Raw genomic sequence first — 25,338 nt, forward strand, 5'->3', positions numbered from 1 at the left:
TGTTGTCTAGAAAGAGGAAGTTGCACATTCTGGATCCCAGCTCACAGCATACTTGCCATAACTAAGTGTGTTTTCAACATATTCATTTCCCACCTCCACCCCATGTCCACGTAGCATTTCATGAAATCATGTAGCATCTTCTGATGAGGAGTCAGGTTTTCTCTTTTTTATTTTAGTGGATATATATTAAAAAATGAGCCAGCAGTGTGCAGCAGCTGCCAAAAAAGGCAACACAGTTCTAGGCTGTATAAACAGAGGGATAGAATCAAGATCACAAGTGTTAATACCACTTTATAATGCCTTTTAAGGCCACACTTGGAGTACTGCATCCAGTTTTGGTCGCTATGATGTAAAAAAGATGTTGAGACTTTAGAAAGAGCGCAGAGAAGAGCAACCAAGATGATTAGGGGACTGGAGGCTAAAACATATGAAGAACGGTTGCAGGAACTGGGTATGTCTAATTTAATGAAAAGAAGGACTGGGGTGACATGATAGCAATGTTCCAATATCAAAGGGGCTGACACAAAGAAGAGGGAGTCAAGCAATTCTCCAAAGCACCTGAAGGTAGGACAAGAAGCAATGGGTGGAAATTAATCAAGGAGAGAAGCAACTTAGAACTAAGGAGAAATTTCCTGACAGTTAGAACAGTTCCAATCAATGGAACAACTTGCCTCCAGAGGTTGTGAATGTTCCTACACTGGAAATTTTAAAGAAGATGTTGGATAACCATTTGTCTGAAGTGGTGTAGGATTTCCTTCTTAAGCAGGGGGTTGGACTAGAAGGCCTCCAAGGTCCCTTCCAACTCTGTTATTCTGTTTTCTAATTCATTATTTATAATTCTTGTGTATGTCCTCATTTGAATACTGATTTTGCAAAATTTGATGATAACAAAGCTTTCCTCCCCGTTTGCTTTCTAGTATATCTAGTGGTGTATTGAATATTATATCCACTGAATATTAATTTAAAATGTGTCTATTGTCATTTGTATAATTAAAAGATATGGTCAGAATCACACTTCTCATACAACTGTTTTCTCATTGTTGTTCTAGCTTTTAGTCACAAAACATTATTAGGTAGGAAGATAATGTTTTTCTTTCTTTCTTTCTCTTCATACATTATTACTGCTAAGGTCTTTCATGCATAATTGCCAATATAGAGGAACTGCCCTTGGAAGATGTTGAATTGCCCCATCAGGTATGAAATAACATGCAGAGCAGTTTGAATCTCAACCACAACAAGAATACACTAAGAAAATGAACTCTATAAAATATTTCTACAAATAATTGTTTTGCAAAGTAATAGTCATTATTTTTTCACTTAACGTCTTTAATATGATATAAATCTGTTGGCTGATTCCAGAAATATACTTCCTCTCATACTTCCCACCTTCACTCTAGGCAATATTTATATACTCATTCAATTGTGTCTTGAAATTTTATACAATGGAACGCAAGGAAAGTATGTTGATTATTTAATTCACTCAAGCCACGGGACTGCCCATTAGCCTCTCTTGTCGAAGAGACATCAGCCTTTGGAACCATCTTTCTTCTGCTTCTGCCTTGTCAATAAATAACTGTAAGAAAAAGAAGAAGAAAATAAGTATACAGCATAGTTAAATAGATAAGGACATTAAGATTTGTGAATATCTGAAGTCATCTTTTAAATTCATCCCTATAATGCATTACTAGCAAGGAATGTATGATGCATTTCAGTGCAATTACAAACATAAGTGATTTCAATTTCTATCAAACTCTGGTGTTTTCTGAATCAGACCTATTTTTAATGCCAAAATCAGTACTAGAATATACAGTGCATTCAAAAAGTATTCAGACCCTCTTCACTTTTGTCAATTTTTCTTTTTAATAAATTTACAGATATTTCTAAAATTCTGTTTTCACTTTGTCATTATGGGGTACTGAGTGTAGATTAATGAAAAAAATAAATTTCAGTAATTGAAGAATTAGGCTGCAGCATAACAAAACTGACAAAAGTGAAGGGGGTCTGAATACTTTCTGAATGCACTGTATATTCATAGAATGCCATTGAGCTGCACTAAATAATCAAATTCTTTGCCCAAACATTGAGAGAAATTTGATTGTAGAGATACCATGTATCTCTAAAACCTGTAAATAACAAGCAATACCAAGCTATAACAAGCAAAAGATGACTACAAAGCTGAAGTTTAAGCAGAGAAAGTATTCAGGAGAACAGGTACATTCTTAAGAAACTTAGAGAGACCTTTATGTGCCTTAATAAAAAGTTTTCTATATGAATTACAGGTATCTCTATTACCATGCCAGGAACAGTGACTTTTAAATTAAAGAGAAGTACAAATGATCTTACTGGGAATCAGTATGCAATAAAGCCTTACTGGATCCTGTTATCATAAACAAAGTTTAGATTATTGATCAATTGTAAAACAACTGTTTCATCTAATTGGGGGTCCACAACTTCAATCTCTGAAAATCCCTGAATTTCCAGATGATCTCCTGAAGTACCATTAAAATACGGCTGATGGACAAATATTAAATATATAAGAACCAACCATGTCTTCTTTTTTAATTTGAATTCAAATTAAATCAATAATAGATTTTTTTTGTCGTAGAACTAGTCATTACTTTGTTCATGCCTTGTCTGCTTTCCAGAGTAGAAAGAGAAATGACATAGGATTTATTTATTAACTTTACAAATAAATAAATTTTATCTAGCAAGTCTGGATAAAATAACACATGGATAAATAACACCATGTAAAAGTCATAAGGCAACAGAGAATTGAAAAAAAGTGATTCCTTGCAAAATTGTGTAATAACACAGAACAGAAAGATGAGGTCTTCAATGCCTTCTAGAAAGCCAACCAGGCCAGGATCTCAAAGGTGAAGTGAGTGTTGCTGTTACAGTGGTCAGGAACCACAATAAAGAAGGCATCCACGTATGGTCAACTTGATGACATTGTTTCATCTTGTTCATTCATGTGGGATGCATGAGTTAAGAGACCTGGAGCAAGCCTACTATGCCAGATCTTATGGGATGGACCGAAACTATTGGAGAGACGTAATTCTACAAGTCACCTGGCCTTGTGGCATGTACTGTAGGACTTTAAAAGTGATAACCAGAACCTTGAATTGCACCCAGAAGCTTACTAGGAGGCAACAACGTTGATGTGCAAAGACTGGTGAGTCATTTACTCCCCAAAAATTATATACCCCAGTTTTTAATAATGGCAAGATAGAAAATATAATAAATTTCAAATTTCAGCACATTCATATGGGGGAAGATATATCCAAAAGAATCTAATCTTAGATCCCTTAAAGCTTTCAAAGTATAAGCTCCTATAAACTGAGTCTGGAGATACAGTCAACATTCATGGTCAGTATTATATTAAAATTGCAATGTCTGAAATCACTGTTTTACCGGTAGCTGATTTTGCAGCCATGTTTGAGTCTACCTGCAGTATCCAGACAGAATTTAAATGTGTTTTATCTAAATGACTATACTGTTATTTAATCTGAAAATAAAAAGTAAAAAAAGTTTTGAAAAATAATCATCTGTATATCTGAATATAGCAGTTGGATTTCATAGTGTTGCTCATGCTACAAATTTAGTCAGGATTTTATGGAAGTTCTTGAGTATTTTTTTTAAAAAAAGAAAACAAATACATATATGGATAAACAGATTACATACCCTCATCTCCTACACTCCTTATAAATTATTTTAATCAAAGACTGCCATAATCAGCAAACTTACATTGGGATGGGCAAGTGAGTTTTCATCTTGGTATTTGATAGAAGTAGGAATAATTCCAGGCTTTACTTCTTTTTCAGTAACAGCAATACCAACGTTTGTCACTTCTGTAATTCCCGGTTCGCTTTTGATATCAGCAGATTCTGTGACCTAAATGTATTCACAAAACAATCTTTATAGATGAACTAATTCTGCTATGAATCATTTGAGAATACCTTTGCCTTGTAGCAGACCTGCTGAACTTTCAAAAATTAACCTGCTGAATCATCAGTTGCCATTTCTCTTTTGTGGCTTTGATCTTCTTGTCCCCCAGGAAGGCCTTATATTGTTTTTTTTATATATAATTGATTAACAGCTGAAGCTGTTCAGTGGATGTGAAGGGGATCTGGCTACGATATCTGTCATCCCATCGATCGCCAGAATTGAAATAAAAGTAAATAATATATAGGAGTACCTCAAGCATGTATATATGTATCTATCTAGAGTTTTACAAACAATTCAATAAAGAATGTGAGAAAGCAAAGAACTGCAAAAAACTGTGCCAAATAATGTGTGAAGAAAAGAGCAGGAATTTCTTTTTCCTTTTAGCTTGATTAATATGAAATTCTACCCTAGAGATAGCTCTGAACTGAGGAGAAATTCTGGGATATTTCACAACTGGAAAAGGAAAATCAGATCCCGCTCTTCAATTAACCTTGTGTTTGTCTGAAAAATATATTTTATTGCAAAATATAAAGTACATTTCTCACATATAAATACGTGTATATATAAGTGTCATGTAATAAGTGGAATCTGTACTTGACTTAAAATGGCCAGGGATTAGGATTACTACAGTACTAGTAATATTGGTATAAACAGTCAATGTCAATGATAGTTGCATTAATATATAGTTCCACCGCAGGATTCACAAGGATCCTATGCAAAGAAAGAAATATTGAAAGAAAGAAATATTGAAAAGTTACCTTTTTGACTTCTTTGCTCGATCTGAATGTCTGTGGAATAAAAGAGTCACTTTCAATTGCTTCAATTTCTTTGACTCGTTTTACTTGCTCAACAAGACTGGCTTGATCTATGGAAAAAGGTACAATGTCAATATTGTTCACCATCACTTTAAATATTGTATTGTGTAATATATTCCTATCGTATTTCTTCTACTAAGAAAACAGAAAAGTTGAAGATAAGCAATGGTGTTTCCAATGAAATTCTATTTGTAAGTAACAAAGAAAACAACCATTTATATAAAACACACACAGGATGATCTGCTGAAACCCCCCCCCCCCAATTAAATTTCATTATACTTTTAATGCCATCTTCCCTCCAAACAAAAGTAATTGGTTTGTAAGAGGAGGAAAACACAGCTTCCAAGTCAAAGTAGACGATATGCTGTTACCTGTTGTGTCTGAAAGTGTCTGTATTAATACTGTATTCATGTATATTATTTTAATATTCTTATGCAACTTTTAAAATGAGTTTCCCCAATATTTTTGCTATTAGGAAACATTTGAATAATTCCAAGGTAGAATTTATTACATACATATGTTCATACAGATAGAAATGAAATAAGGGCAAATAAAACATTGAGTGCAACAACAAGGTGCATTAGAATATACTCACAGAATCAAAATGTTGAAAGGATAATTTATGCCAGAAAGTCCAATTCTACAGCAATTAGTATAGGAATTCCATTTACAGCATGTACTCTGATATACATGAGAATCCCAAAGAGAACTTATCTTATGAGAAAAAGCTCCTTCAGATGACAGGGGAACCCAAGGGTGTGAGATAGTTGGTGAGTTGGGAAAGGTCAGTGCATAGCCTAAGGGCATGTTGTTGTTAAGGGCATCTAGTCATCTCTTAAGCACTTTTCTTAAAAAGTATCAGAACACCAAATACTCCTTAATATGTTCAGTTGATATGGGGCTAAACAACTCAATCCTTCTAGAATATTTCATTATTGATTTATATAAATGATGTATGCTAATTTGTTGATAAATAGATTGAATTTTTCAGAATATAAAATTTAAAGCTGCTCTTTGTCAAATAATGGAAGAAATATTAACAAACCTCTTCCCATGTTATATTCTACAGCTGGACTATATTTGGCACTACAGTTCTAAGCTATTAAATGATGTGAGCCACAACAGAAGTGACTGGAAAAGATTTGGGAAAGAGAGTCCTTGTTAGGTTGGACGTACTATAATAGAAATCCTTAGATCATGAAAATCCATCTTCTTCAATGTTCAATGTTTCTATCAGTGCCCTTTACATCATATCGTAGCCTTCCTTTTTAAGTATGTTTGCATATAACTGTTATAGTAAAATAAAGCATATAGCAAAATAAAGCAAGTACTCTTTCTCAAGTATATTCATGCATGCTAATTTTCTGATACCCATGAACCTATCACAATCGGTGCAGAAAAAAATGATGCAGTCCGTATGCACCCTGTCAAATATTACCAACATTTTATAGTATAAATTCAAAATAGGAAACCATAAATAGACAAAGGCATGACTCAGATATTTGAAGTACTCTAATGCAAGTGACAATTATAATCTGGGGACATGTTCCTCAAGGGAAATAGAATCACAGAATGTTTTCCTGAATTACTTCAACAACATTAACTGCATAAAAACAGATTGGAAGGAAGTAGCATCCATTAGTCTACAATATTGTTGACAAACACATTATTGGTAGATAAAATGACTTCCATATAGTGTTTGTCAGATGTCAGTAGAAAGGATATATATTTCATAGTAAAATCAAAAATAATGGAGTCAGAAAGCTAAGAGGATACAGAAAAAAAATCAATACTAACTCATTGGACAGCAAGTCCTTTCACTCTAGGCAGACTTTAAATATAGAACTATTTATATTGGTGACTGATGTGTTGAAGGCATTTTTTCATACATAAATCATTTATCTAGAAGAATTACAGTTGTGCTTGCTTCTAAATGGGAAAAAATAGGAAAACATAAATATACAGAAAAACATCCAACATAATTTTGTGAGGACTTTGGTAATGCCTTGATCCAAGTCTTTAATTTCAATCACTCTGTTCAAACCACATGGCTAATATCTGTAGGTCATCACTACTGTACTGTAGATGAAAGCTCTTGAAAGCAGCAGATGGCACTATATAACCAGTTAAATGAAAAGATGCATCCTAAGGGCCCTTGTTTTTTGGATAAAAATGCACCTTACTTCTCTTCATGTGATTTGTTTTCATTAACCTCAAAATCATAACAATGTTTAATGGGCATGGTTTTCAGCTTTTTAATGGCTACTTGGCAGGAATTAGCAATTAAATGAATTTCAAACTGTCGGGGAAGTTGAAAAATGATTAAAATATAAAAGGTATGTGTTAAAAACCCAAATATTCTATACGTAATAGAAAACTAAGAAATAAGCATTTTATGACACACTCTTATTTAGCTCCTATTACACAAAATTCTGCACCGGAATATGCTAGTATCATGGGTTTATTAATGAAATGGCGTTAATAGCTAATGCCTTAAGCATTAAAACAAGTGCAACATATAAAGAGATGTGTATGATCTTGATGATGCAGCTGGAGCACATAAAGAGAAAGAACTGATATAACAGGAGTGATATGATATATCGTATGATTTAGACCTTATTCTACTATATTGGTAAGGAAATCTGTATTTTAGGCTGAATGTGGACTTGGATCCTCTGTAATATACAATCAGTTACCATGCACTTTTAACATGAGGCAGGCTCAAATAAATTTGTTAGCACCTTTTATACCAGGGATGTCAAACTGAATTTCATTGAGGGCCGCATCAGAGTTGTGTTTGACCTTAGGGGCCTGGGGTGGGCATGGCCAGCTTGAGGTCACTTGTGTCAGAGGCGCCTGTGGTGGCCTGAACACTCTGCCAACGAAAACGGCCTCCTGAGCTCTGTTTTTGGCTTTGATGGCCTCCTGCAACCCTCTGCCAATGAAAACAAGAGCTCAAGAGGGCTGCGCGTGGTCCTCCCAGGCTCCGTTTTCAGCCGTGACAGCCTCCTCCAACCCTCTGCTAGCAAAAATGGAGCTTGGGGGGCTGCACGTGGCCTCCCTGAACTCCATTTTTGCTGGCAGAGGTACCATGGGCTGTTCTTTCGCTGTTTCCAGGGCAGCCCCATGGGTCAGATCTAAGCACTCCGTGGGCTGGATTTGGCCCCGGGCTTTGCGTTTGACACCCCTGTTTTATATTGAATGCTTTCAGTTGTCAAGAATACAGAGATACATATAGAGCAGCATCACTCTTCATTATGTTGTTTTTGTTTTTGCAATCACAGCATTTGAAGTATTGGTTACATGTATTACACATTTTCACAATTCTTTCAATTTTAAGTACCAATAAAGGAGAATGTTCAGGGTTGAAATGACGGGTCCTTGCTCTCTGAGCTTGGTTGTTTTCTTGCAGACATTTCATTACCCAAACTAGGTAGCACTGATGATGTTACCAAGTTTGGGTAATGAAATGTGTGGAAAAAAATCAGCCAAGCTCAGAGAGCACCAAGGACCCGTCAATTTTGAGTACTGCATTCTCTCAGGACTCATTCTTCTGCATTTCTATTGAAAATAATGGAGTCATTGCATTTGTTAACTTAATTCAAACTACAAGCTTATTAAAGGTCACAAAATGATGTGGAAGAAAACAGGAAACATGGTACTTCTGGAGCATGAAAAAGCTATTCTGAGTATTTGGCCAAAGATAAATCTTACAGACTTTGGAATGTAAACATGAGAAAGATAAATCCCTTTCTTGATCTGCTATTGCCTTTCAGGAAACACTTATGGTAGGAATCCATATTATGAATTATAAAGTCCTTAAAATTGCAAGATATTTGTTGTCCCCCCCAAAAAAAAGAGTCTAAAATTACATAGCACTATGATCAATTTACAACTTCTGCCACTGCTGCTAGCTTTCCATTGTTGAGTTCTTATTGACGCTAATTAAAATTCTACGGAAAGAAAAGCTGCAGATTTCTCAATAACTTGCCGGTGAATGTTGTCTGCCAGCCATCTCCAAACACCCCATAACCACGTACAACCAGCCTGTCAGGAGAGCTAATGCAGACATAGTGGGGCACATCACATTTGCCATTGTGGCTTATATCAGATATACTCAGCTGTTTTTTTCTCAGCACACAAAAGCATGATATGTAATTCAATGCTCAATTTACCCTGTCTCGTAGGAGATTTCCCCCCCCCCACTAATTGATAGAAATTAAGCCATTAATCAAGCCACTAGCCATCATTCAAACCAGAGAAGATGAATACAAACTTTCATCATAACCACCTTCCCCATTTTAGTGTTCATTAGCATTAATTTTTAATGTAATTATGCTATTCTTTTACACTGAGCTCATAAATTACTGCTCTTTTGTTGCTTGCTAGCCTTGTAAAATCCAAGGTAATGCTTTGTGCTCTATTCTTAAAGGCAATTACTAGCTACTTCTATCTTTTATATCTATATAATAAAAAAAAACTTTATATAGTAAGTTCACCTAGCACAGATATGCTTATAAATATAACATATACAGCATGAATATAACACAGAGATTCTACCATTGATGTAGTGTTATCCTCCTCATAGCTTGTATTGTTGGTACTGTGGAAAGGGGGTGTTGAGTGATCAGGCACTTTTTGATTAAGTTGTGTGGGTATCCATTTTGTTGGAGGATGTTGTAAAGATGGTCAGTTTCCTTTTTCTGATGTTCTGGGTTAACGCACTGCATTGGTGCTCATCTGAATAATATTGTTACAGAGTTTTTACCTTGTGGAGATGGGATTTTTACTTTGGTAATGAAGAAGTTAATTAGTGTGTGTTGTTTTTAGCAAGCTATGAAAAGGATAACACTACCATACCTCGAAAATCTGTCAGAGACAAACAACAGACTGTGTTACAAATACACAGAGTTCTGCTTGTCTGTCCTACATATGTTATGGTCATTACTCTGCATATAGAGGACCTTTTTCTTGAGCTATTAGGTCTTTTGGCTTACTTAAGATGTTTTTGAGGGCTTTAATTGGTTTCTGCGCTATCTGCCCAGCTTCTCGAGAAATATATTCTCCAACTCTTGTCATAACCACAGTTGCATCTGGCTTATTTAAGAATAGCTGCCAATGATAGTCCCTCTATTGAAAGCAATACACCAACCTAAGATCTTAACAGAATAACAGAGTTGGAAGGAACCTTAGAGGTCTTCTAGTCCAACCCTCAGCTCAAGAAGGAGTCCTATACCATTTCAGACAAATGGCTGTCTAATAAGAGATTTAATAACTCCTTCCTACTTTTTTCCTTGGCTCTCTGGTCTCTGACTTGACTGGCTGACTAAACCTCTTTGGTATTTGGCTGTTGTGGACTATTTTCCCCTGAACCTGTGTTTTGTTTGCCATTTGTTTGTTGTTTGTTTGCTTGACTCTGGACAAAAAGCTATTGCTTGTCTGTAATTTCTAGATCGTGTGTGCATCTGCACAGCCAACTCTTTATCTGTCTTTGTAATTGACTGCAGGACTACTCAATCTCAAATCACCTGTAAACTGAACCAATATATTTCCTCAACCAGAAACAGTGCGGTGACAGACATCCAAGTATTACCATGAGAATTTAAATTACTCAAATTTTAATGTGGGCGATGAACTCAACAATTGGTCTACTGCAGGGGTAATAACTTTTCTATACAGGGGACATATTTGAAACTGAGATTATGTGGTAGGTATATTCACAAATTTCATGGTGGAGATGGCCAGTTACACAACCTCTATAGGTAGTCCTTGACATAAGACCTTTGTTTAATGATGGTCCAGAATTATGATAGAAAAGGTGCTTTTCTAGACATTGTAAAATGTTCCACCTCCACAAATGTTGTGGTCACAAGATTATGGTCTGGTAGCTTTGCAAACTGTTCACACCTACAACAGGTTGCCAAACATCCCATGATCACGTGGTCACCATTTGCAATCTTTGCCAGCTTCCCTATGAGGATGACAGCAGTGAAAATTGCAAATTATTGCCATCTACCAACAGGACTCCCTCTCATCTCTGGAGGCTGGCTGAAAGAACTGCATCCCAAAGAGGAGGTGAACTCCTTTGGCAGGGTGCAGAAACAAAGCCAAAATACTGAAGATTTCAGCTCTGTTCCTGCGTCCTGCCAAATGAGATCCCTTCCATGCCACGGACAGGAGATGACCTCCTTTGACAGCAAAGAGCAGAGATTCAGCCATAAAATAATGTGGGTTGTATCCATGAATATTTCTTTGCTCAGGAGCTAAAAATCCTGTTTGGATTTTAGCAGGAAGGATTTTCAGCTCCTGAGCAGAGCCTCCCTGGATCTCCTCCACCTCACTGCACTCCTTACCTGGGACTTTATACAATCACTTAATGACTGCAATTGGGAATGCCGGGATTGCAGTTTTTGAGCAAAACAATCATGTGGGCAGCCACATGATGTCTCACTTAACTACCACTTCGCTCAATGAATGAGATACCAGTTCCAATTGTGGTTATGAATTAAGGACTATCTGTATATATTAGAAAGTTAGCTAACTGCTGTCCCAGAAGACAAATAAGCAATGGATGAAAATTAATCAAGGAGCAAACCAACCTAGAAATAAGGACACATTTCCTGACAATTAGACCACTTAATCAGTCCAACGGCTTGCCTTCAGAGGTTGTGGAGATTTTTAAGAAGAGATTGGACAATCATTTGTTTGAAATGATATAGATTCTTCTGCTTGTGCAAGGGGTTAGACTAGAAGACTCCAAGTCCCTTCCAACTCTATTATTCTGTTAAATATATTTCAGAGTACAATGCTATTTTAATTTTAATCCTTCAATTGAGTCTACACCCCATGCAGAATTTTTTTTTTTGTTTAAAAAAATCTGCTATTTTCAATGATAAGCATATTCGCTCTAGGATGGCCTTTTAATAAAGACAATGTATTTTACACTGAGTTTGGGGTTCCTATTTAACTTTCAAATATGTTACAGAGTATTGCACTTGCCCAGTACAGTGCTGAATTTATAGAAAACAGTTTCTGGCGGAGATCAGCTAATAGGTTTAAAAAAAAACAAAACTGAATTGATTATTCACTGACAGTAACTCAACTCACTATTGCAAATGCATCAACTATGTAATAAGGAACTATTAAGATCATTGATTTTCTGAATCCAATTGATGGCTAACAGCTATAGCTACACACTGATATTTGTATAACTAATACCCCAAAGCTAACACTTTTGACATAAAAATCCCAATCGACCAAATGGTGTAAATAAATGGAAGTTTAAAGCTTTACTCTCAGAAACTCAAACCCAATATAGAGTTATGACAGATTGTAGTATGCAGTATTCCACACAGGTATCTAGGAAATAATAACAGATACATGTAGATTTAAAAAAAAACCCTATTGGCTTATTTAAGGTCCAAAAACTGAGGAAATGGAGCCAGGAAATGTAAATAGGAAGAAGCTCTATTCTATGAGCCATAATATACAGACCTTTATCTTTATTTTATTAAAAATAATCAACTTCTAGCAAATTACAAAGTTTATCTGAGAAATGAATTATTGTTTTTGATAATAATGGCTTACCCTTTATAAGCCTCCCACCTAATTGAGGAGTCACCTAATTGAGGAGATGGGTACCATATAAATTTAATAAATAAAATAAATAAATAATAAAAGAATGTCCAAAGAATATTGCTGGTAATAAATTGTGTATATTATTCATTTAAATGCGGAAGATGAATTTAAGCCTAGTCTCATTTGGAGCCAGACAGCATCAAATAGAAGAAAAGCAGGCAAGTATAAAACAAGTTACTTATTTAAGTACATATATTCTAGGAAAGCTTTTAAGAATATAATGAGTTAACTAATATTTTCTTCTTTAATAAAAAAAAAAGTGTACCAGAAGGAGCCACTGGAATCCTTGATTTCTTTCTGATTAACAAATTATGCATACTACTAACAGATGGCAAACTAATTTTGATCTTCAATACAAGTAATGAAGAATTTTCTTTTAATTCCTTTATGATTTTATCTTTATTATTATGTCTTCTTGTGCTGCAGTAGCAGTTTTGCATTAAATTACATTAAATTCTAGTAGTGTGTAAATAAAACTATTCATTCTCTAAAATAAACTGCAAAAAAAACAATAGTGGAATTGGTAAGTAGCTTCTGTTTAATAATAGGACATACAAGTAGTATACTGCATTCTCTTGACCTTTTCTGATCAATAGGGCCCAATATTAAAGACACATCTCATTTTTATAACTACTAAACTGAAAACAGCATTTAAGAAATAGGAGAGATTTTGTAATAAACTGCCATTATTTATTCTATTAAAATGAACTTAAGTTTCACAGTATTATTACACAAACAGGAGTACCTTTCTTCATGTGATCCAAAAATCCCAACTATGATATTGTTTAGATGTGGTAGATATGATTTAGGTACTCATGTTCAGGTTACAGAACATAAGAGAGTGCCATTGACAAGTGGACATTAGTCAGCCATAATAATGAACAATCTGCTGTTGTCCTATATTGTCCTTTAAAACCCTACTTGGTCAGGAAGCTGATGACAAATCAAATGTATTTGACCAGGGACTACGTGTAGGATTGTGGAAATTACCTTGGGGAAAATAACCAGAAATGTTATAAAAACATAAAGTGCAGAAACAGGCCTTAAACTCTGGGAACAGAGGGAATATTAGGATGACACTCAGGCTGACTCTTTCCTGACCTCCTGAGCTTTGAGAGGGAAGGATATGAAAAACACAATTAGAGTTGCTATATACTGTTAACACAGGCCACCATATCTCAATAAAACATACCATAGTCCTTGTTTTAAGGAATCTGATCTGAACAAGCTCAAAGCCAGTGGCACCTGAAACTGTATGAAATAGTTGGATCTACTTGGGTGTAGCCCAATAATTTGGGTTTACTTGGCTGTGGCCACTAGTTAAATTCCAAGATAATGTTTAATGTTCTCCCAGTTAATTTTTTAAATGCATTGTAGCATTCGTCTATTTTGATTTGCTTCTAGTTAAAAGTGATGCTCAGGCTGTTTTTAAGTTGCTGGATTTTTAATTTATTTTATATTTCTATAGGTTTTATACTATCATTGAAATTGGCTGGTTTGAACTGTATATATTTTTAAAGTTTGCTTTGGAAAAAAAATTGAAAAATGAATGAATGGTTTTGATGATTAGAATTTAAATTTATATTGAAGACAAATATTGTTATTAGGAGGTAGATGATGAAACAGAACACCCTGCTGCTATAAGCTCTATCTAGTATTTTCTTTAATTTAATTTAAAATTAAACTATTTGGCTATATTTTATCGGTTTTTGCAATAACTATATATAGTTTTAGTCTTAATTATTACTGGCTGATAACTTTATACTTCTCCATGTAAGAAAAGATCATACAATAGGAAAAAAGAAAGAAATGGAAAAGAATAAACTTGGACATTGTTTAAACCATCTAAGCTATAAAAACTGATCATTTAAGAACAGGGATAATAATATAAATAATATAAAAAATCAAAGAATTTTACAATTTTATAATAATATAAAAATCAATGATTTTTACAATGATGAAACTGAGTAAATTATGCTTTGTTTTTTTGTTATGTTACTTCTATAATATAAATATATTGTTAAATCTCTTATATTGTATTCACTTCTATTATAAAATCATGGTAAAAATATACATTACAATAATGTAGATACCAGATATTATAAATTCTCTATTGTTTGGAAATTCAACACCAGGTAGTTATTTCAGGCTAATAAAACAACATTTATGTTCCAGAATCATGAAGTGCATATATAATTTAAGATGCTTAGATACTGTTTGAACCTTTGCAAAAAATTAATTGAATTTATATATACAGAATACATAAATCCTACAGTTTATATAAGTAGTTTTATATATATCTAATTTATACTCTTTCTTACAAGACTTTCTGCTGAATGTTTTGTTATTCAAAATGTAATCTTTCTTTATTCAAAATGAAGGTGCTTTAGTTACTAGTTTACAACAGTGTTTACAATTAATTCTTCTTAATAAAGTAATAACTAAACCATGCAGAATCTAAAATTCAAATGGAGTTTTTTTTCAGTATATACACTCTAATATGATAAAGACCACACAGTTAGAGTTCAGGTCACTATCATAACAATGAATTTTAATAAAACTAACTGAACATAAAGCGTGACCTTTGGCAATACCTAATGAACTTAAGGGCATTTAAATATATTTTCGTAACATTGAGTACAGCACTCTAAGATATTATGGCTATCTGGGCATGACCTCATACACTAGAACTCTGCTGTACCATATTATCTTGCTCTCAGTCAATTAAATTAGGAAACAATGTGAACTTTAGCTACCCAGTGTAAAATAAAATGATACCTAACCTTGCTAAAACTTTGGCATTCTGTTATAAAGGATCATCATTTTTAATAATAAAAAAAGCTATTCCAAAAATACACAAAAGTGAAAATATCAGGTAGAACAAATAAGGAAATAACTATAGGTAAAACAATTGAGTCTCATGTCTGTTTTGAATAAGACATTTAACTAAGCACTGAGGTATAACTGACCATATATAAACTTAAGACTTATCAATATTCCTTTTCTTCAGCATAATGTTAGATTACCTTAAATAGGCAGCAGTTTAGAAGTTGTTTGTGTCAAATAAAGACATTTCTAATTGTGGCACATAAAATAACATGAATTCTTTAATCAGGCATGTCCATCTGATTAAAAGTTATTCAATATAAATGAATGCTGCATTTGAAAGATGGAAACTCTTTAAACCTTCATTTGGAACTTCCTAAGAAATGTGCCCTTTCTAGGCAACAAGGAAATGATTCTGGTGAAAGTAAAATATTACTTAAAGCCCAACAATGACCTTTATCTTATAAAATTGCAAGAAATAATTAGTATAAAAGTCAGAGTCCTCAATTCACTTTACAAATGGAAGTTATTGCTGCAAACTGTGCCACCTTCATGGCAAAATCAAAAGGGATAAATGGCTAAAACTCAAACCACTCCTGACTCACAGTCTCTCTCTTTCATTCTCTTTCTCTCTCTCTTTCGAGAGAGAGAGAGATTCCTTCCGCTATATACATGCCCAGTGCAAGTAAAATTAATAGGTTTTATTGGCATGGTTTATACACTTTCACTTATATCCTATATTTATCATCTGTGCTGAAAAAAAGAAGAAAGCTCTATTTTTACTTAGCTCTATTTTTTCCAAAACATTCTGATTAAATAATAAACCACTGAAATAAAAATCAGAAAAATTAATTAATAATTAAATAATCAGAATAACAAAGTATATTCAGTGGATATGATAGGTATCTACTAAGTAGAATAGGTACTTAATAACATTCCCTTTCTATCATATATAATTGCTTTATCTGAAATACCTTATTTCATTTGGTTGTCACATACCTTCCTTAAAAGATTGTTGGAATGCTGTAATATAGCTGGAAATTCAGCAAACATCTGACAAAGTGCCTCATGACATTCTCAGTAGCAAACTACATTAGTTAAGCAGAAGAGGGATGTCATGATAATTAAATAGATACACAGTTGGCTCAAAAATCATAATGAGCGTTCATCAATGCTTCCTCATCAATTTAAAGAGAGTTATTCTAGGTTTGTGCAAGGATCACTTCTTTTTATCACTGCTTTGGATGAAAAGTCAAACTGGTTTGTAACTGATGCAAGATTAGGTGGGACAGCTAGAAGAGACAGAAATAAAAATTCAAAACCATCTTGATAATTTAGTGAAAAGGTCTGAAAGTAACATAATTAAATTCAAGAGAGAGAAGTATAAAGCTCTTGAGTTAGGAAACAAAACTCAAATGCATTAGTACATGGTAGAGGCTACCTTGCTTGGTAACGCATTGGTGAGAGGGTATTCTTCAGTGGAGAAAAGGGAATTAAATGGTTTTGAAGAAGTAGCAGTCCTCCTCAAAGATCAGGGTCTTAGATTGGGAATCCTTCTTTGTCTAATTCTACTACCTGAAGTACAAGGATTGCGGGAGAGAGCATTTCTAATTTAGCAAACAAATTGCATTTACTCCTCTACAGAGGTAGTTTAGCATTCCTTATACAATAACATTATGATTTGATTATTGTAACGTCATACGAAATTGCCTTGGAAGACTATTCAGAAATGTAGTACTCAAAATTTTAATTAGGTGACTCAGTGGGAAGATAGCTTGCTAGTTTTAAGAGATCTATACCAATTGCCAATTTATTTCCATATACAATTTAAGTTTTAAAGTTCTTCATAGCAACATGAAACTCAGTTACTATAAGAACATTTGAATAATAGTTTCTCCGACTGCCACCGCTACATTAGTGAGATAGTTTTCATTCAATTGATGGGATTAATTGCCCATCAAAGTTCATCAACTTTTTATTCATTATGAAAGAGTCTAAACTTTTTTTTACTGACATGTACCTCACAAACAATTATGTTTTAAAATGTCATCTTCAGATTATGCTCACTTCTGATGACTACAAGGACATGCCACATAGTTTTCTTGATATCAATACAGAAATGTTTTGTCATTGCTTTCTTATAGGATATTTCTCTACATCCAGGTCTATGCAAATGATCAGGCTAGTCCTATTCGCTATCTAAGCTATGATAGTTGCTAAAATGGTATATACATTATACTGAATGAACCACGTTTTAAATATTTATAGTCAAAATTGTTTTTGAAATTACAACAAATATGAATTGTTCGTCTACATTTTTATAGTAGGTTGATTACAAATTTTCTTGTAAATTCTTATACAGAACTATTCTGGATATGTTTTTCTGAAATATAATTTTAATAATAAGTGCTATAGAGAGCCTTAGTATTAGTCCACAGCAGAATATCTCCCGATCTGAGGCATATTTCTACCTTTAGGGAAATAGCATTATTGTTCTGGTAAGTGATGTATAAAAGGCATGAATGAGTGATTGAAAAGAAATAATTATGATTTCCTGAAATTAAATTTAGTAATTATGGATGATGTAATTTCCTCACATTAAAACAGACTTACTCATGCCATAAGGTGCTTCTTTCCCACTTGGAGATTTAGCACTTCATACCATTGAAGAAAAATCAATGTAGTTTACAAAGTCTAAAGATTTTCCATTCTGGTCTTGACTTTATAGGAGGCAAGATTGATAGGAGGAATATTTAAAGCTGAAATCTAGACGAATGATTTTGTATTCTTTTATAGCAGCTCTTAACTGACACTTTAAAAACTTAAATCTCTGCATTACTCTCCAGGATAACATACATTGTCAGAAAAAGATCTTATCTCAGATATCACCTGTTTTAGTATTAAACCTGAGAGAACTTAATTTGTGGCCAAGACACCATATTATCCCTTTTAGAGGTTGACCTCAGAATATTAGATTTTATCAGATAGTTCTCTTGTACTAAACTGAGGGGAGACATTTACTCACCCCTGCCTTTTTATAGAAAAGTCAGCTTTAAATTTGCCATAATGAAAAAGCAGTAATTGCTTGGCTTATCATTGTGTGGAGAAACAAATTGGGAAGTGAAGCTTAGCATCCACACAGATTTCAGTGAAACAAGGGAAGTTTCAGGATCACTAAACTAGGAAAGAGAAAGGTCTCTGAGCAATAATTAAATTTACTCATGCTGATTTTCTGCCAAATTTATTTCCCCAGTGTATATAAAATATTCTACAGCTTACTAACTAGCATAACTAATCAATTCAACATATGAAAAACAAAAATGCAAGCTCAAAAATTAAAACATTGGGGAACAGGTTTAAGTATTATTTTATTAAATTTAAAAGAACAGGTCATTTATTTATATTTGGTATTTGAGAATACTTTAACAAGTGTATTTACTCTATATTCCAAATTCTTATATAACTTTCACATACCTATTCATTTCAGGTACCAAAAGAGAACTGTCAAGTATTTTAATTATCTTCTACTTCAACTGAATTTTTCCATGGTCAATTCAGATTTAATCAAAGTATCATTTAATTGCATTATGAAGCATACTCTAAAAACAACTGCTTACTTATGATAGTAATCCAAAATACTTAATCTGAATGCAAAAAACAAAATTGTTCCCCTCAGCAGTATTTATATCATACTTTACTTATATTACTGCTATCATGACTGCATACTTTGAATTTAACTAACCTGATCTGATTTTTTTTTAAAAAAAAATCAGGACTACCAATAAAACTGTAATAAAATCTGACACTATCACTATCACTTATCACTAAGTAAGAGTTTAATGCCATTTTTTCAGTTTGTATCAAAGAAAATATTTTTATAAATATTGCATTTTTACTGATAGATTTCATGCAGCAAATTAAATTAGGGTCAGTGAAAATGAAAATACAATTATTCTATCAAACTTACATTGTAGCTGCTACAAATCAACAACATACAAAAAGAGAAAGGAGAATGAGAATCCTTCTGCTGATTAGAGAGGTTAGGGTAATTTAAAACATTTAAAATAGAACAACCTCCAAGTCTCTAATCTGTAACTTAGGTCAGCTCTCTGTAGATTCTAATTTGTCCTCCATTTGTATTCATGACAAGAAAATGCACCATATGTAACAACAAACTAGCAGGGGGGATCTACTGGTAGCTTGGAGGTAAAATAATTTGATTTTTGAACAGATTAAATGTAACATTTTACATCTAACTGCACACCTGATTTGACATAAAATTACAATAAAAGTAATATTAAATCAATGGTATCAAGAGGCAGATGAAAGAATTACCTGTCTTCATGAAATGAAAAACAATATGCTTATTTATAACTCAGCTTTTGCTTAGCATACAAAAAAAAAAAAAAAAAGCTTTTAGTTCCCCATACATGTTTGAAATATATTTCTTTCAAAATTTAAGATTAGAAAAACTTTATTACATCTATTTTTAACTGAACTATCTCAAGCCAGGAGAGGAGAATAGTAATTTCAATTATTAAAAAACTGGTTGTTTTATGTTGGATTCAGTAACCATACAAACTATTAAATAAAGAATCTGATATTTAAAAAGTTACCCTGTAATTTCTTTAGAACCAAAACATGGACATTTCATATTTTCCTGAGAGTTTAATTTTTATACCTTAATAAAGGCCGACATCAGGTTGTTGTGTCTAATTTCTTTTTCCCAGGTTTATAGGTAAAAATTAATATTTAAGCTATTTTGAGTTTAAACTGAATTTAAATTATATTAATTACACCAAAACCTGAAAGTTTTGATACTGATAGCATATCACTGAGTATAGTGAGCATAAATACATACAAAAATCTATAATGCATTTTTATTGTGCACACAGTTTAACTGAAGTCATTTGTATTTATTACTGTTAATTTGGAAACGTGTATGGACACTGATTACGATGCTTAAAACTTTAAAAACAGCAACAGTTGGTGAAATTTTGCTATCCCCCCCCCCCCGCCCAAAAAATACAAATGTATTCCTGTCTGGCTATGATACCACACAACAACAAAGAGTAGGAATGGGTATTTCCTGCTTCATCATTTCCCTTCCTTTACTAAGATTAATCAGACATGAGTATATTACTTATGCTCCATTTATAACTTATCACATATATTACATTGAACAAAAAGATACCCATACTTTTTTTTCTGCTTTCAGAAGTCCTTGACTCAGTCATTTGGAACCTGCCTTCATATCATTCTTTTAAAATATCCGGACCTCAGTAACCCATACCTCACCAGTCAATTGGACTATTGCAATATGCTCTACTTGGGATTGCCCTTGGAGAGCATGTAGCCCAAGCAGTATAACATTACACTTATATTAAAGTTGCTGCATTGGTCAATAGTCTTCTGGATCTAATTCAAGAGCAAAAGAACCCCCAAACCTTCTCAACCCTATGGACGGTATGTATTTTTCTCAATCTTGGGCCTACAGAGGCCTGGAAGAGTTTGAGGGTTCTTTATAATATCTAAGCACTGTTCCTAGCACTACACTCTTCTGGATATAGAGCTCTCATTATCTCTCGTCTGGACTACTGCAATGCCCTCTACATGGGGCTGCCCTTGGGGTACACCTGGAGGCTCCAGCTGGTCCAGAATGCGGCCACACGGGTTGTTAGGGGGGCGTCCCATTACTCCCGTGTTACACCTCTCCTGCGCGAGCTGCACTGGTTATCGGTGGTCCTTCGGATCCGCCTCAAGGTGCTGGTTCTTACCTATAAAGCCCTTCATGGCATGGGCCCGGGGTACTTGCAGGACCACCTCCTACCAGCCTCCCTACGCCCAGTGCGCTCACAAAGGACTGCCCTCCTTCAGGTGCCATCGGCCAGGCAATGTCGGCTGGGGCACCCAGGATGAGGGCGTTCTCTGTGGCCGCACCGACCCTTACTTTCCACATTCTATCCAGTTTCTCCTTCAGGCCTGGTACTTCTCTAACCTCTTATACTCCTTTCTAATATTCCTGTCTCTTGACACTGCTACAGCTATCACTACTGCTGTCTTCTGGTCCTTGTCTACTACTATTATATTATTTTTATTTTTATTACTATTTATTGGATTTATATGCCGCCCTCTCTCCGAAGGACTCAGGGCGGCTCACATCAATGAAACAATCCCAATAAATACAAATTAAAACAGACTAAAACAGACTAAAAACCAATTTAAAACAGTAGACCCATCAGTCCTGGCTAGGGCATTTAAACAGCCCGGTCTTAAACTCACGGCGGAAGGTACAAAGGTCAGGGGCCAACCGAAGACCCACGGGAAGTTGATTCCAAAGGGTGGACATGGCCACAGAGAAGGCTCTACCCCTGGGGGCCGCCAGCCGACATTGTCTAGCCGACGGCACCCTGAGAAGGCCCTCTCTGTGGGAACGCACCGGGCGATGGGAAGTCGATGTTGGATGCAGGTGGTTCGACAGATATCCTGGGCCTAAGCCATGAAGGGCTTTATAGGTTAACACCAGCACCTTGAATCTCACCCGGAGGGCAATCGGCAACCAATGCAAGTTGCACAGGAGAGGTGTAACATGGGAGTATCGGGATCCTCCCATTACAACCTGCGGGGCTGCATTCTGCACCAGCTGAAGCCTCTGAGTGGTCTTCAAGGGCAGCCCCAGGTAGAGAGCATTGCAGTAGTCAATCCAGGAGGTGACTAATGCATGACTGTGCATAGGGCATCATGGTCCAAATATGGGCGCAACTGGCGCACCAGGCGAACCTGGGCAAACACCCCCCTGGTCACAGCTGTTAAATGCTCCCCCAAACCCAGCTGTGAATCCAGAAGGACACCCAAGTTGTGCGCCCTGTCTACAGGGGGCAACACCTCATCCCCTATAGTCAGAGATGGAACTTCTCGTTCGGTCCACGATGCCGGTATCCACAGCCACTTGGTCTTGGTTGGGATGAGCCGAAGCCTGTTCCTCCCCATCCAGACCCGTACCGCTTCCAGGCACCGGGCCATCACGTCGAGGGCATCACTGGGCTGGTTTGGGGTGGATATAAAAAGTTGGGTATCATCAGCATACTGGTGATACCCCACCCCAAAACCACGGATGATCTCTCCTAGAGGCTTCATGTAAATGTTGAACAGAAGGGGCAAGAGGACCGACCCCTGAGGCACCCCACAAGTGAGAGGCCTCAAGGCCGACCTCTGCCCTCCCGCCAACACCGCTTGCGTATGACCCGAGAGGTAGGAGGCGAACCACTGTAAAACAATACCTCCCACTCCCAACCCCTCGAGGCATCGCAGCAAGATACCATGGTCGATGGTATCAAAGGCCGCCGAAAGATCTAATAGGACCAGAACAGAGGAATAACCTCTGTCCCAAGCCCTCCAGAGATCATCCACCAGAGCGACCAATGCCGCCTCCATGCTGTATCCGGGCCTGAAACCCGATTGGTACGGATCTAGATAATCCGCTTCATCCAGGGCCACTGTGAACTGACGTGCCACCACGCTCTCAACAACCTTCGCCACAAAGCAGAGGTTGAAGACTGGACGAAAGTTGCCTAAAATGGTCGGATCCAAGGTGGGTTTCTTGAGGAGGGGCCTAACCACCGCCTCCTTCAAGATATCCTTCAACATGGATAGCGCTCCCATGTGGCTCCCCTCCTGCGCGAGCTGCACTTTCTCCCTGTGGTCTTCCGGGTGCGCTTCAAGGTCTTAGTTACCACCTTTAGAGCGCTCCATGGCTTAGGACCGGGGTACTTATGAGACCGCCTTCTGCCACCAATAGCCTCTCACCGCCCAGTACGCTCCCATAGAGAGGGGCTTCTCAGGGTGCCGTCAGCCAAACAGTGTCGACTGGCGGCCCCCAGGGGGAGAGCCTTTTCTGTGAGGGCACCCACCATCTGGAACGAGCCCCCCCCCAGAGATACAGAAGATTCCGGATCTGCGCACTTTCCGCCGTGCCCTCAAAACATTCCTGTTTCAGCAGGCCGGCCTGGCCTAACTTTCCTTTATATTGCTTTTTGATTTTATTTTAAACTAGGATGTCTTGAATTATCTAGGACCAGAGTGTTTAGTATATTTTAATTGGTTTTTTATTAACGTTTGTATTACATGTATTTTTATCGTTCGCTGTTCACCGCCCTGAGTCCCTTAGGAATAGGGCGGTATATAAATTTAATAAATAAATAAATAAATAAATAAATAAATAAATAAATAAATAAACATATCTAGTTGATTTGCCAGTATCTACCCGTCCTGGATCTGGAAGTCCCACAGAATCTTATCCCTGTTATCCTTGACAATCTTCTATGGAGTCTCCCATCTGGACTTGAGAGGGTGAAGCCCATACACTTACAGATGTTCTTGCACTTGCAGATGTTCACATAATGCCAGCTATTAGGTTGTGTGTGTATGCAGTTCCTGCCTGCATCATGCACACTGTATGTTGGACTGTCTCTGAAGCCTCTTTGCATAGTCTGGATTTCAGGTCCTGTCTAGTGTGGTAGACCCCTACTTCTATGGGATTGGTGCTTAGTGCCTGTTCTTGTGCTTTTGTGCTGCTGCTTAGTGTCTCAGTTCTGTCTTTAGTCCAGCCTTTTGCAGCCATTAGTAGATTTCCCAATTTCTGCCACATTAGCTATCTGTCGATGCTACATCCCATGCAGGATCTTGCCTTGCCATGACACTCTCTCAATTTGATCTTTGTGCCCTGTCTGCTGCTGCCTCAGGTATTCTGTCAACAGCTCATCTTTGGGTGCCATCTTATATATACACTCCTGGATGCTCCAGGTTTCATCCAGAATAGTAGTTTGACACTCACCAGACCCTGCCTACCCTTTTCATCGGCTGGTGTAGTCTCTGCATGTTGGACTTGGAGCAGGGGTGGGTTCTACTTATCTTTACTACCGGTTCACAACGAGAGCGTGCGCTCGCTTCGCTCATGCGCCTTGCTTCTGCACATGTGAAGATCGCTTCTGATAACATCAGGGTCAGTGGGCGGAGAGCCTCCCGCCGGTTTTACTACCGGTTCTATAGAACCAGTCCGAAGCGGGGGCAACCCACCACTGACTTGGAGTGAAAATCTCTGTATATTGTGAGGTGCTTCCGTGTCTTCACATTAGCAGCTTTCATGTCTTCCTTTGGCCAACTCACTACATTAGCAGAGTATCTAATGACTGGCAGAGCATAAGTGCTGATGGCATGGATCTTGTTCTCCGATTCTGATGTTTCTTCAAGACCTGTTTGGTGGTACTTGGACATTGCTGTGTTCCTTGCTTCCTCACTGTGGTTCCATGTGGGATACCAGTGCCTCCTCACTATGGGATACCACAAAGATAAATTTTCCCCATAGCAATCACCGAATATTATTCTTTCAAGTGTCCCAACAGTGCACTAATTACCGCTGTAACTAAGTTCATCTATCTTGCTACAGGTTGTCCTCTTTCCTTTGTCCTCTTCTCTTTCCTTCCTTCTTTTCCAAATTTAAAGCCTTCTCCAGAGATACATCTGACTATTAACTAGCATTTTTAATAATTTTACTAATTCTCTATTGCTAACATATTGTTTCTTTTTAACTCTCTTTTATTTGCTTTTTGACATCTTAAGAACTTCACTTAATCTCTATGTACTTAAATTTAATGCATGTTATGCTTTTAGTTTACCTCTTCTTTGGTTCTTAATTTTCATGGTCCTTTATAATTTTATACTTTTATAAAACATTGGTCAATGATCATAATAAACTTGAACTATCTTTATTTCTTTTGTGATTATCTTTTCTTTTTGATACTAATTTGGATTGATTAGTTTTTCTTTTTGTTCAATGTTATATATCACATAGTCCTTTTTAATTGGGATAGTTTTTATAAAGACTGTAACATAAGTAATATATAAATATTAATTTTCATTTGCTATACATATAACTATGACTTTCTTCCTGTAAAGACCATTGTGTATTTCAGATACAGGACCTTCTAAAATAACGTATAATAATCCCATATATTAGTTGCTAACTAATTATATGACTGTAATAATCAGAATTGGTTTCTGTCTATGTGCCTTAAATTTAGTTTAGGATATGGGTAAAAAAAAGGAGATTCTGACA

General features: G+C 36.0%; 1 protein-coding gene across 4 annotated transcripts in view; it reads right to left on the bottom strand.

Annotated features, from left to right (window-relative positions):
- Window positions 1-1,305: 1,305 nt before the first annotated feature.
- RSRC1 (arginine and serine rich coiled-coil 1) overlaps window positions 1,306-25,338 on the bottom strand; it is a 136,171-nt gene continuing 112,138 nt past the window's right edge. For all 4 annotated transcript variants that reach the window (XM_070945114.1, XM_070945113.1, XM_070945111.1 and 1 more), the window contains 3 exons: window positions 4,704-4,810; window positions 3,745-3,891; window positions 1,306-1,573 (listed from right to left, as the gene is read on the bottom strand). In XM_070945114.1, the coding sequence (XP_070801215.1) occupies window positions 1,481-1,573; window positions 3,745-3,891; window positions 4,704-4,810 (347 nt within the window). In that variant the 3' untranslated portion in view covers window positions 1,306-1,480. The remainder of the gene's footprint in view (window positions 1,574-3,744; window positions 3,892-4,703; window positions 4,811-25,338) is intronic.

Source organism: Pituophis catenifer, unplaced genomic scaffold, assembly GCF_029215685.1.
Source record: "Pituophis catenifer annectens isolate HBS135680 unplaced genomic scaffold, rPitCat1.0.hap2 SCAF_6, whole genome shotgun sequence".
Lineage (NCBI taxonomy): Eukaryota > Metazoa > Chordata > Lepidosauria > Squamata > Colubridae > Pituophis > Pituophis catenifer.